This window comes from Silurus meridionalis, chromosome 3 (genome assembly GCF_014805685.1).
Source record: "Silurus meridionalis isolate SWU-2019-XX chromosome 3, ASM1480568v1, whole genome shotgun sequence".
Taxonomy (NCBI): Eukaryota; Metazoa; Chordata; class Actinopteri; order Siluriformes; family Siluridae; genus Silurus; species Silurus meridionalis.
The window spans coordinates 5408742-5422015 of record NC_060886.1 but is presented as its reverse complement, the minus strand read 5'-3'; the positions used below and the strand labels follow the sequence as shown (position 1 = coordinate 5422015).

At 36.2% G+C, this 13274-nt stretch overlaps 1 protein-coding gene and 1 non-coding gene across 2 annotated transcripts; both read left to right on the top strand.

The window, feature by feature from the left end:
- Nucleotides 1–3818: 3818 nt before the first annotated feature.
- Nucleotides 3819–7075, top strand: fkbp7 (FKBP prolyl isomerase 7). The gene is made up of 4 exons (XM_046845454.1): nucleotides 3819–4053; nucleotides 5342–5493; nucleotides 6580–6707; nucleotides 6800–7075. Exons 1-4 carry the CDS (start codon nucleotides 3833–3835, stop codon nucleotides 6959–6961), a joined length of 663 nt encoding a protein of 220 aa, XP_046701410.1. The 5' UTR covers nucleotides 3819–3832; the 3' UTR covers nucleotides 6962–7075.
- trnae-cuc lies at nucleotides 6031–6102 on the top strand. Its single transcript has one exon. It is a non-coding gene; the product is annotated as a tRNA-Glu (tRNA).
- Nucleotides 7076–13274: the final 6199 nt, after the last annotated feature.

Sequence of the window (13274 nt, the reverse complement as noted above, 5' to 3'; positions counted from 1 at the left end):
TCTCTAAAAAGATGCTTTGGGACATTTGTAAAAGCACTTTTACATAAAACATTGAATTGAATATATAATATAAATATATAATGGAATATATAATTAAAATATAATACACCAACCTGCCTCTATAGTCAAAAATAAATTTTCTACTAAAATCTAGTAGAATTTAGGATTGGGTTCAAATGAACATACAATAAACCATGATTTATTAGCTTCTATTTTGGGAAAGGTTACAGTTTATTAAGAATCTGGAGTAGAATGAAAGGGAGGCAGGAGATTGGGTTTAGTGACTGGGGGAGTATTTTAAATCAGTGCAGGTTAGTAAGCAGTGATGATTTCAATTTATACCAGTGACTCAAATCTTTACATTTTTTTCAATATAATTTGTGCAGATTTTTCTCAGGTAAAGGAGCAGATCTGGAGGGATCATGGATATAGAGTGTTTGGTGAACTGGGATATTTGTATGCTGTCACCCCATTACTCTCACATGTTCACTCAGGTTTGTTGAAGGTGGTGTGGTGGGTCGTCTCTTATCCCACAGATCCCTCATGTCTGTGTTCTCCCTTTTAATTATGCTGTCATCGGAGTCCCCACCTGCACAGTGTCCTTAACTTTCATACAACAATAAGGACACATAATAATCCAGATCCTTCTCTTCCTGTCACCACTCTTCTCTCTCTCTCTCTCTCTCTCTTGGTCAAGTTAAACATGCTCCTGAGGTACCAGTGATCTCTTCCTGCCCCTCTCCTCTCAATCTGCCCACTTCATCCGGGCCTGCATCTGTATGGTGTTTTCTTTGATTGGAGGCTGGGGACGGTTTCTCATCAACACCGTGGGGATCCATGAAATTACGGAGTAAGAACGGGAGTTTTGAAGATGAACTTTGCATCTGGTCACCATCACTGCACAACTCACCATAGTTTAGCTGTAATAAATGGACATTTAGTGCCACCCAGATAAAAATGGGTTCCCTCTTAAGACTGGTTCCTCTTAAGGTTTCTTCCTTATGCCATCTCGGGGAGTTTTTCTTTGCCACAGTCACCATCAGGGACAAACTTACACATAAAGAACCATCTTATTTATTCTTTATCACAGCATTATCTGTGTAAAGCTGCTTTGAGATATTGTTCATTGTTAAAAGTGCAAAATAAAATAAAAATGAATTGAATGGAATTAAATTAAATTGATTGTTCAGTCCACATTGTTCAGTTACAGAGCAGTAAGATTGATGCTGGTCTCGGGCGCCATCTTGTGGAACGTTGTAAAAATACAGTGACTAATTTATTATTTTTATTTCTTAAATTAATTAGCCGTTAATAACCAGGTTAAAAGTAGCCGTCTGGCCTTGTTTTCCCTTTCCATATTTTTTACTATGGGTAAACCAGGTGCATTAGTTATAGTATGCGTTAATTTAGTGAAGACAACATTTGAAATTAATTACTTACAGGTTACACGGTGTTGTTTCCACATTACTGCACTGTTTGCGTTCTAAAAATAAATCTGTACACTTTCGGGCGTTTGTCAGGTTTTTTTTATGTTTATGGGCATAGTATCTAGAATTTAAGAAGAAATACAGTCCCAGAGAATGTTTAAGGGCGGAGTAGGAGTTTTGGGGGGCGGTGTTTCTCTGCTGAGCTCCTTACACGGCTGAGATTTAAGTTGCCAGATTGGGTTGATTTCCGTGTTTCGAAGGGGATTTTTTTATTCCAATAATAACAATAATAAGAAGTAGAGTAATAATAATAATAATAATAATAATAAGAGGAATAATAATATAAAATAAAAATAATAATAGGAAGAAGAATCATCATCATCACCACGTGAATTTCCTTCTAAAAAGATTCAAGTGATCTATCATCATCATCATCATCATCATCATCATCACCAGAATCAGCATCATAATCAGTATCATCATTATGTGAATTTCCCTCTAGGTTTTATAAATGTATCTATCATTTTCATCATCATCATCATCATTATCATCATCATCACATGTATTTCCCTCTAGGATAAAATTATTTATCATTACCACCATCATAATCATCAACTGATTCCTCATCACTATCTCAGTATCCAGGAAAACCCAGCAGCTTCCACCACACATCCACCACAAATCTAATGAGTGACCATCAAGAGCATCCTGAGCTGCTGCATCACTTTCTGTTTTGAGGGTTGAACTGTTTTGGATGTCAGGATCCTGCGGCGGATATTAAAGGTACGTTAGGAGACTCACGTGTGCTTTACATACACTCTTCACCTTTCTGCCACCTAGAACATGGTACAGAAGCATTCAGGATTTCACAACCAGACTTTGTAACATCAGATTCACAAAGATACTGGACTACTGAACGTGCACACACACACACTCTCTATCTTAGTTAACACTTTCTTTAACCTTGAAAATACTGCTCACTAAAATGTACAATATTTACTATTAAATGTACAACGCATTTGCACTTATGTCTTAGTTTTGTCTTGTCTTGTGTAATTCTATCTTGTCTCATGGAGCACCTCTATCCTGGAGGAACGTTGTTTCGTTTGATTGTGTGTCGTACCAAGTGTATACGGTTGAAATGAGAAATAAATCCACTTGACTTGATCATTATGGTAATGACCCATTACTGACTAGTGCTCCATCTGATGCCTCACACCCTGATACTGATGACGATGGTTATACTGAGTTTTTTTAACAAAAAACAAAACAAAACAAAACAAAAGTTAGATATCAGCAGATTTGTCAATGTGTTTGTTCTGGCATGTTAAAATGCATGAATACATCCAGAGGCTAATCAATAATACATTCTTCTTTAATCTGCCTGATTCACCTCAACACCCCACATCTGGATGGAGTTCTTTACAATTGCAGATGCTCTGTGCAGCTGAAGTTCCACATGAACTTACTACTGTGAATATCCATGAAGTAAATGGACAACTCGAGATCTTTGGAGACGGATTTAAACTGTAATTAGTATTAACAGTATTAATCAGTCAGTGGCTCAGGATTGCAGTTTGGATAAAGATTTATAACTGAACAGTTAATCTCAACTGTGATGGAACTGTAATGAATGGATATTCAGCGCCACCCCAGAATATTTTGGATTCCCTTTTGAGTCAGAAATATCTCAAGGTTTCTTCCTTATGTCATCTCAGGTAGTTTTTCCTTACCACAGTCACCACTGGTCCGCTCACTAGGGATACACTTCCTGTATAAAGAACAAACTCATAAGCACTGAAATGGTATATTCCAACATTATAACCTCTGTATCTCTGTAAAGCTGCTTGTTTAGAGTGCTATACAAATAAAACTTTAATTATCCCTTTGTTTTATGTCTATAGAGGTGAAAAACTAAAGTCTTATAACTAAATTGTTTTTAATAAATACGCAGGCCCAAACACACACACACATATGGACCAATGGCTAAATTGTTTGTGCGCTTGTATGGGAGCGTAATTGCGTCATGCAAATGATCGACACCTTTTTCGATTAATGCCCTGTCATGCGCTTCAGGTTTACCCGTTATCCTGTGGAATAGAAAAGAGATGTAACATTATCATCTGTAATGGTCTGGTGTCGCATCACTTCCTGCCCCACACACAGGCAAAATGACCCCTAGGCACAATTATGTGTGAGTATCAGTAGTTTAAATTAAAAGCAAAATATAAATACACTGTACCATATAAAACTTATGTTGATGTTATGTAATTATATTTATTCGTTTTATTAGTTATTCCCTTATTGTTTAGTATACTTTTTTTGTTATTGGGCTGGGGCTTGCTCAAGGACGCTGCTTTTAGGTTAATCTGGCAACCCAGTCACATTTTTTGCCACGCATACAGATGTTCAAGATGTCTGAGCGCTTCTCTCTGTTGCTTCTCCTCTACCTTCAGGCTCTCAGCTCCTTTCTTCACCTGGTTTGTGCAGCAGAATCAGGTGATGAGGTCCAGATCGAAGTTCTGTTCCTGCCGGAAAACTGCACCCAGAAAGCCAAGAAGGGAGATTTATTACATGCCCATTATGATGGATATCTGGCCAAAGATGGGACGCAGTTCTACTGCAGGTAAAAGTACTGTGCAATCACACACACACACACACACACACACACACACACACACACTTTCTTTTACTTAAGGTGGATGCAAATGTGTGTGGCTTTATATATGTAACATGAACATCTGGGTGTGTGAGTTTATTTAAGTACAAACTTATGTGCGCGCGCGTGTGTGTGTGTGTGTGTGTATCAAACTTTGTACGAATGGATGTGTGTATGGATGCATGTATGAAATTATGTATACGTGTGTGTGTGTGTGTGTGTGTGTGTGTGTGTGTGTGTGTGTGAAACTATGCTTCTTGACCTGACTTGAATTATTTAATGTTGTGTGGTTGTGTGTGTGTGTGTGTGTGTGTGTGTGTGTGTGTGTGTAAACTTATGTATGGATGGGTGTATCGGTGTATGTGTGTATGAAATTATGTATAACTGTGTGGGTGGGTGTAAATAAGCATGTATGTACGTGTGTGTGTGTGTGTGTGTGTGTGTGTGTGTGTGTGTACATATGTATGTATATCACACATCAACACGTCAAAAGATCCTATTAAATATGGTAATTAGATCTGTATTTATCTGAAAGGTACATTCTCAATGCACAGATTTATTAAATATGGAGTATATTTTCTTCAAATTCATTCATTACCTGGAAACGTTTTTTCTATTTATATTGTCATGTTTAAGTTTTCACTCACCTTTAAACCATAAAACATTTTATAGCATTACAGTTTCCACCTCAAATGTAATTAATGTCACAATTTTAGCTTTGCTAATGTAGATTTGCATATTGGCAGCATATGTTATTAGTGTATTTTGCCTGCTACAGGAGCAATATATTTACATGTAACACACGTATGTACAGTAACATAATTCAGTGATGTTAAATACTTATCTGGTAATTATAAAAAAAATCTAAGAATTAAGGAAAACTCATTATACTTACAAATTAAGAAATAAATGAAGCCTTAAACTTTATGAGCAATTAAAAACCTAACTGCAATATTGCAACAATAACTGAAATTTCTAATGATTTCTGAACTTAGCGAAAGCTGAATTTTCTCAATATTGCTTTATATCCTGAATCTGGATGATTCTCCCATTTCAAAATAACAAAGAAATTAACATACAATGCTCAAACATGTTATTTCATGAATTTAATGACATTTCACAGACCTGCATTTAAAAGTTTTTTGTCTTTTCTATTAGTGTAAATAAAAATCATGCAACTATGCATGCACCATATTGCTTGGAATATTTTCGACTCACCTTAAGTGCACTGGTTTTCTGCCTTGTCCTCCTGCAGTCGCTCAGCTAAAGATGGACAGCCTCACTGGTTCGTTCATGGGGTCGGTGAGATCATCAAGGGCCTGGACATGGGCCTGAAGGACATGTGTCCTGGCGAGATGAGAAAGATCATTGTGCCTCCTTCATTAGCATTTGGTGAGAAAGGGAAAGGTAAGAGACCCTGCTGCTAAGAACGCTACTCCACCATCCAGGTTTAATCCTAATGATAGTTAACTGTTTGTGTGGAGTTTCACATGTTTTCCTTGTGTTCATATTGTTTTTTATCAGTTTTCTCCTGTGTCTCCCTAACATCTTTCTGCTTCTGAATATAAAGATACTAGATATGAAATTAGAAACTGCAACACACACACACACTGAGATGATGTTGATAGTGGAGGCTGAAAGATCAAGTCACTTGATTCATTCACCAAATTCATCAACTGCTTTTTCCTGTTTAGGTTCATGATAACTTTTGAAAGGTGGTAGCGCAGTGGTTAAGACTCTGGGTTACTGATTAGATAGTTAGGGGTTCAAGCCCTGATATTGCCAAGCTGCCAATCGTGGGGCTCTTAACCCTCTGTGCCCCAGGGGGTTATGTAACCACAGCTTACTAACACTGCTGGGATTTGCAAAAAATAATTTCAGTGTGTGTAGTACAAGTGTACAGCACTTTTTTTCTTTACCCACCTTACTTTTGAGAATGCGGGTTCCCTGGTGGTCTAGTGGTTAGGATTCGGCGCTCTCACCGCCGCGGCCCGGGTTCAATCCCCGGTCAGGGAACCAACCCCAGCCATTAGGGTTCCACAAGCCAGTGCACTCTTAGTGCCGGTCCCAAACAACCCTCCTAAAACGGTCCCTTCCTAACGCAACCCCCATTTATGAGGGTTGCGTTAGGAAGGGCATCCAGCGTAAAACGTGCCAAATCGAACATGTAGATCACGAATACGGATGATCTGCTGTGGCGACCCCTAATGGGAGACGCCAAAAGAAAGTTTTACTTTTGAGAATATCTTAAGAATGCGAGGTGTGAATTGGAAATCACAAACCTTAAATGGTCAAGCCACCATGTATATACACACCTTCACACACTCATTCACACCTAGGGGCAATTCAGAATCACCAAGCATGGTTTTAGAAGGTGGAATTAACATAGCATAGCCTAATAGATTAGATTTTACATTTCTAATGGTTCTTAATTTTTTTCCTAATCAACTTTACTTTTTTTCTTTGTTTGTTTTTTTGTTTTTTTTGTCGTAGATCCTGTGCCACCCAACGCAACCGTGATCTTCAAGGTGGAGCTGTTGCACGTGCGACGTGGACCACGCAGCATGGAAGCCTTTAAGGAAATGGATCTCGACAATGACTTAACTCTAACGAAAGAAGAGGTGTGTTAATCTGGATCATCCTTCCCTGTGTTGTTTTCCGTGTTTCCTCATTTTTTTCAAATAGCCAGTGTAACTCCCTCTGTTTTTACTAGGTGAGAAAACACTTAAAAATGGAAGCAGAGAAGTTAAAAGTGGAGAAAGAAGAGTCTTATTTCGACGACGTTGTGTCCGACGTCTTCCGCAGGAACGACCACAACGCGGACGGAGCGCTGACAGTAAAAGAGTACAATGTCTACGAGCACGATGAGCTGTAGCTGCCAGTAGACGCTGTATCTCCTCACAGGCGTGTCCTGCTTCTGAGGAGGAGACTATTAATAAATCACCACTAGGACTATGCACACTTTTAATAAAGATGATTTTTGGAGAAATGTTTGTCTGTGGTATGCAGTTATAAAGGTATATTTAATTATTTTGTATTTATCAGCATCAAGCAAGGCATTACAAACATTCAAGCTTTAGAAAGGTGGTGGTACTGATAAGCCACTGATATTGGTATAGTTAACGAGATATCAGTATTTAAATGAAGGGTTGGCTGGAAAAAGTGAAATGATACTTTATTATACTTTGGATAATTGCATAATTGTCTGTTTAATTTTTTAAAACTCTTGCAAAAATAATTACGAACAAACCATGAATACATTCATTACAATAATAAAATCCTGGCACATGTTAATTTAGTTTTTTATGGCAGAAGTGGCCTTATTGTTTAAGAAAAAGAAGAAAAAAAAAGAACTCATCACAGACACACACATATATATATTTATATATTGCCCATTTTTCATGTTTCTAACACATCAAATTTGAGGACAAAATGTTCACTTGCTGCCTAATAAATCCCACCCACTAACAGCTGCCATGATGAAGAGATAATCACTGTTTCTCTCTCTCTCTCTCTCTCTCTCTCTCTCTCTCTCTCTCTATATATATATATATATATATATATGCATAACTGAGAAAAAAGGAAAATTATTCATTATCTCTTCACATATCCCAGTGATGTTCGTCAGACATGACACAGGAAACCTGGGACACAGAGGGTTAAGGTCTTGCTCAAGGGCCCAAATGTGGCAATACTGGGGGCTTAAACCCCAAACCTTCTGTTAGGTAACCCAGAGCCTTAACGACTGAGCTACCACCTCCCCAAAACACAATGAGTCAGAAGTGGGAATCAAATCCACACCTCCATTTGGAGACCAGATTGGAGGTAACAACCAAATGCAAAAAAAAATAGATAAATAAAAAGAAATGGGCATAAAAAGACATAAAACATAATTATTCTTTTTTTATATACATTTATATATGCAATAGAAGTATGCAATATAATCCAGTGATATTAAATACTTAGCAGATAATAATAGAAAAATAAATATATAACATTTTATCAAAAGAATGCATGAATGAATGAGCAGTTAAAGAACCTAACGGCAATTTTGCTATAATAACTAAAAATCTCATTGATTTCTGAACTTGATCCAATTGATAGCGGACAAAAGCTGAATTTCCCCAATGTATGAGTTCCAGAACTCAACACTACTGTGTATATGGCACTTTTTATTCAAGCTACCTTGTTGCATTGAGTACATTGTAATAGATCCAGGTTTCACAAGGGGGCTGTCTAATGCAACAGATACAATTAGATTTAACGCACACAAGTCCGTCTGGAAAACTGCATTGTGCATTTCAGTGTTTTCCAGCTGCTTCTGGATTGGGTGTGTATCTGAGTAAGAAAGACAAAAAGAAGAATTAAAGAGAAATCAAATACCGATTGATTCATACTCAATCACAACGAGTTTCCTAAAATGATCAGAAATGAGCACAATCTATTTGCATAAATAGAAAGAAAGCTGGAAATGCAAATGAAAAGGTGTATATGTGTTAAAAAAAGGAGCTACACTTCACAATGAATTTCCTTTTAAGATGAAATCAGAAAGTGTCTATAAAGAAGCAGAAATCTGAACTTTTATAATGTATTTGAGTTAAATCCAGTGATTTCCTTCCCTTCTCCTCCCTTCCATTCCCTTTCACCCACCACAAGCAGCAGAGATATGACATAAGCCATGTCCGAGCCAAGAGATCCAAAGCAGATCCAGACGAGAGGGGGAGGGTTTTGGTCAAAAAGGAGGAGAACAAAAAGCCCAGAAAGCAGCAAGCATACTTTACTTTAAATGCAAATCCAAAAATCTTGGATGATTCTTAGCAGACAGTAGATTTTTTTTCCTTCTTTAAAAAACAAGAGGTGTGTAACAGTAGTAGTAGTAATTTCAAACCTGAAGCACACACAATAGGGAAACATTATTGAAAAAATCTCTTTTAATAAGATTCTCCCATTCCTCTGGTAAGTTGGGGTACTGACCTTTAACAGTAAAGTTGGTCGTTGGTTCTGTGGGATGTTGGGTGGTTGGCTTGATTACAGGTCTACCAGAGTAAATGCTACTTAAGAGGTCTGGGTTAAGGACGATAATTTGTTTCACTCAGGCACCTCGTGTTCCCATGAACTTCCCCTGTGGAGTGGAGTGCATTACAGTTATGTAATGCCACATAGTTGCATAATGCAACAGTGATGAAATTGTGACTCATGATAAAATACTATGAAGATAATAAAGAAATTATTGTTTCAATTTTAATAAATGATTGGCCAAAGCCACAAGAGAAAGGGAAAAAATAAAATAAAATAAAATAAATAAAAATTATATATATATATATATATATATATATATATATATATATATATATATATATATATATATATAGTTTGACACCTTTTCACATAAAATTTATCAATAAACTAAATATAGTAATATAAATAAAATATAAAAATTAATATTAACAGAAGTATCAATAATTTTTTAAATATGCAATGTGAGTATTAGCATTGGTAAAGAAGTAGTTATTTCGGATTTTTCTTTCTGTCTACCTAAAACATGCACAGAAATAAACAGAGCATAACAGATGTGATAACTACACATCATTTGTTAGATGAAATATAATGTACTGCATAAAATCTGGTGATGATAAAACGTAATAATTATGTATTTGGTGGAGAGAAAGTCCTTTAAAAGCACATCCCAAGGTGTGTCATGTGCCAGTTCAATACATCACATATTATATAGATATTCGGTGCCACCCAGATGAGGATGGGCTTCCTTTTGAGTCTGGTTCCTCAAGCTTTCTTTCTCATGGCATTTCAGGGAGTTTTTTGCCACTGAATCATTCATTAGGTACAAACTTATAATTATAAGGAACAAATACACACTGAGAGACACAAATTACATATTGTGCAATGTATCTCTTAATAGGAACACTTGCTGTGGACCATCTACCAACCGAATTAGTTCTGGTTATTAGGTGACTTACATTATAGAAACTAATTACCAGTTTCTCCTTTTTTACGATTGATTTTTTTATTAACTGTCTTGATGAATATCTGTTCTGCAAAAAAATAATAAAAGTAGCACTGACACTAGAGACTCCTTCCATAAATGTTAAATAAGCATGTTTTACAAAAAGCAACACCATATCAACAGTTATTTGCATATTTTTGCTATATATGTATTAAATCCATTTATTATTGGCCTTGGATGTGTTGTCAGAGCTGCTGCTATAGAATCAACACCTATCGACCAATCAGATTCGAGAGCAGTTTTAGTGAATACTAGATTATATAAGTTAGTTACTTTTAATTAATGGAATTTTTTAATTTATCTTTATCTTAAATGTATTTTGTTTTATACAATTGAGCAATTAAGGGTTGAGGGTCTTGTTCAAAATTCACTAGTTCAGCATTCAACACTGAGACACTATAACACTGCCAATAAATATTATAGTTACATGACAAAATTTAACAGTTCATTGATTGAAGCCTAGAATGACATTCTTTGATCAAGAATATTAACTAGAATAAGATTATGCAGAATTTGATTAATTTACATGCAGTATGAACAGTTTAATTATACCATTACTGTAAGAGGATATCATGTTTTTTTGGCCTGCACACAGACTTTTTTGTGCCCATAAAAAAAAAAAAGAAAAAGTAATAAAAAAGTGCAGGATTTATTAAAGTTTAACGCCACCAGCATATGAAAATTCCCAGGAAGCCTTGTCACCAAAGTATCTTATCACAGAGTGTCTTTGTGTGAGAATGAACACTTCCATTGTACAGTAGTAGTTCAACACACCATCATCGAGCTCAAGATCAAATATAGCCCCTCAATCCTCACCCTTATTATGCAAAAAAGATGTAAAGAATGATATAGATTTGTCATTAAGTTGAAAGACCCCATGTTGGAAAGAGTGATGGCGTGTTAAAAGGCATGGTAAGGACCGTCTTGTATAAGCGATGGATGATGAAAATACGTGAGTTTAAATATAGAGGTATAAGAAGTACCAGTGTTCCATTTTCCAGGAAACACTGTAAAGCGGGAAGCTGAAGAGTCGTGGCTGTGGTGTTCTCAGGGTGAAAAAATGGAAAACAAGAAAACAGTCAATTTCTTTTCGGGAATGTTGGCAAGGTTGCCTGCAAATGTGCAGTTGCTGGAAAATGTGTCCTTGCAAAAACCCATGCTCGACTAAAAAATATTCGGAGAAAATATCTTCTAAAACTACAACTGATCTGTGAGTAGTTATGGATGAAAGTACCAGATTTTGAGTGTGGTAGTGATGCATTCACAAACTAATCAACTTCTAGTGTTAGCTCTTTCAAGTGCATGCTGGGAGCTACATCTCCGAAGAGCTGTAAAATGTATATGTTAATGATTCTCCTACATTTTTTATTACATACAATGCAAAAGATCAAGTGAAATGAAAAGCATTTTACACAATGTAATGTTTATAACCAGTTGAAGCAAATACATTTTTTTAATTGTATCTCTGTAAAAAATCATTGTAGGTGACTGTGAGCAACTGTGAGACTGTGAGTCTCTCTGCAAAACTGCTTGTTATAACCTGGTGTATTATGTAAAATATTGAGGATTTGAAAATCAGAAGAGATAAAGTATAATCTCCTTAATGTTTTCATTCATTTTTACCAAATTTGTAGTACAGTACAATACAAACTTTAGTGTAGTTGACTTTTTTTAATTCAAAAGATTAAAAAAAGGAGTTTAAGGAAAAAAAAATTATATATATAACCAATATCTGGGAAAATGAAAATAACTTTAGCCGGATACAAAAATATGCTAAGAATTGTTTCAGGACTCAGTTCTTATCTGACTCGCTGAAAACAGATGGATTTCCCATCACTAAAGTGAGACGTAAACAGATTCGATTTTCCAGCAGGGGGATGGAGGACTGGCGATTGCGTCACAGAAAATTGTGCAACAGAGACAAATCATAACAATAATAGAAAAGGGTCAAAAAGTTATCTACTCATTTTAGACACAAATGTGACTTTAGGATTTTTGGTCTCTGATACACCAGTAACATGACTGAGTTTTCCTTATAGAAAAAAAGCACATGCATCTCACATTCAACATTGATTGATGGCCCACCACTAATGTAAATTTGCAGTTAATAAAAAAACAATTATTCAATAATAACTCATTCAATAACTATATTTGAATTATAGCCAGCACTATTGGTAGAGCTGATAAAGAAAATTCTTATTTATTTCATTTAGGATTTTAATGTGTGCCTTGTAATGCATACTCGCAAACTGAGCAAAAGGGAATCTCTCAGAGTGTGTGTGATATTAAATATAATAATACATACTGTTGCAGTTGCAGGTTTTTTGGAAAATGATGGTTGTTCATGTATTTTTTAGTGAACAGATATTTTCTGTGCTAAGCAGAAACAAACCTCAGGCAACTACAATCATAGAAAGAAGTCTTGCATCACTGACCTTTAAGGACTTTCAGGATGTAGGAGTGCATAAATGAGCCAGGGCCGCCCATGACCCTGTTACCGGTTCACCACTGTTCCTTCCTTGGAGCACTTTTGATAGATACTGATCACTGCAGACCAGGAACAACCCACAAGAGCTGCAGTTTTGGAAGTGCTCTGACCCAGACGTCTAGACATCCCAATTTGGTCCTTGTCAAACTCGCTCAAACCCTTACGCTCGCCCATTTTTCCTGCTTCTAACACATAAACTTTAAGGACAAAATGTTTACTTGCTGCCTAATATATCCCACCCACTAACAGGTGCCATGATGAAGAGATAATCAGTGTTATTTAATTCACTGGTCATAACGTTATAATGTCATAATGTTATGCGCGATCAGTGTATATTGGTGTCAGCTAGCTTATTTTCTTCACATAGGAACTGGATATCAAGTCTGTGTATTTGGGTGTGACAGGTTCTTGTTTTATTGGTACAGTAAAAGAAAGAGTGCATAAAAGCTTGCATGTTTATATGGAAGCGGGCGAGGCTCTGGTAAAGTGTCATGGAAATACGTAAATACTGGTGTTTACACTACTGTAAAATCTTTGTTCTTTCTTTCATTATCTCTTTTTTTGTTTTGGGGTATTTATAACAGGAGACCACATCTAAAACAGAAAATGACACCCTCGGTTTCTTAACTATGTTTAAAGAGAAGACGTAGCGCTATTGTTTTTACTTCAGTTATCCTG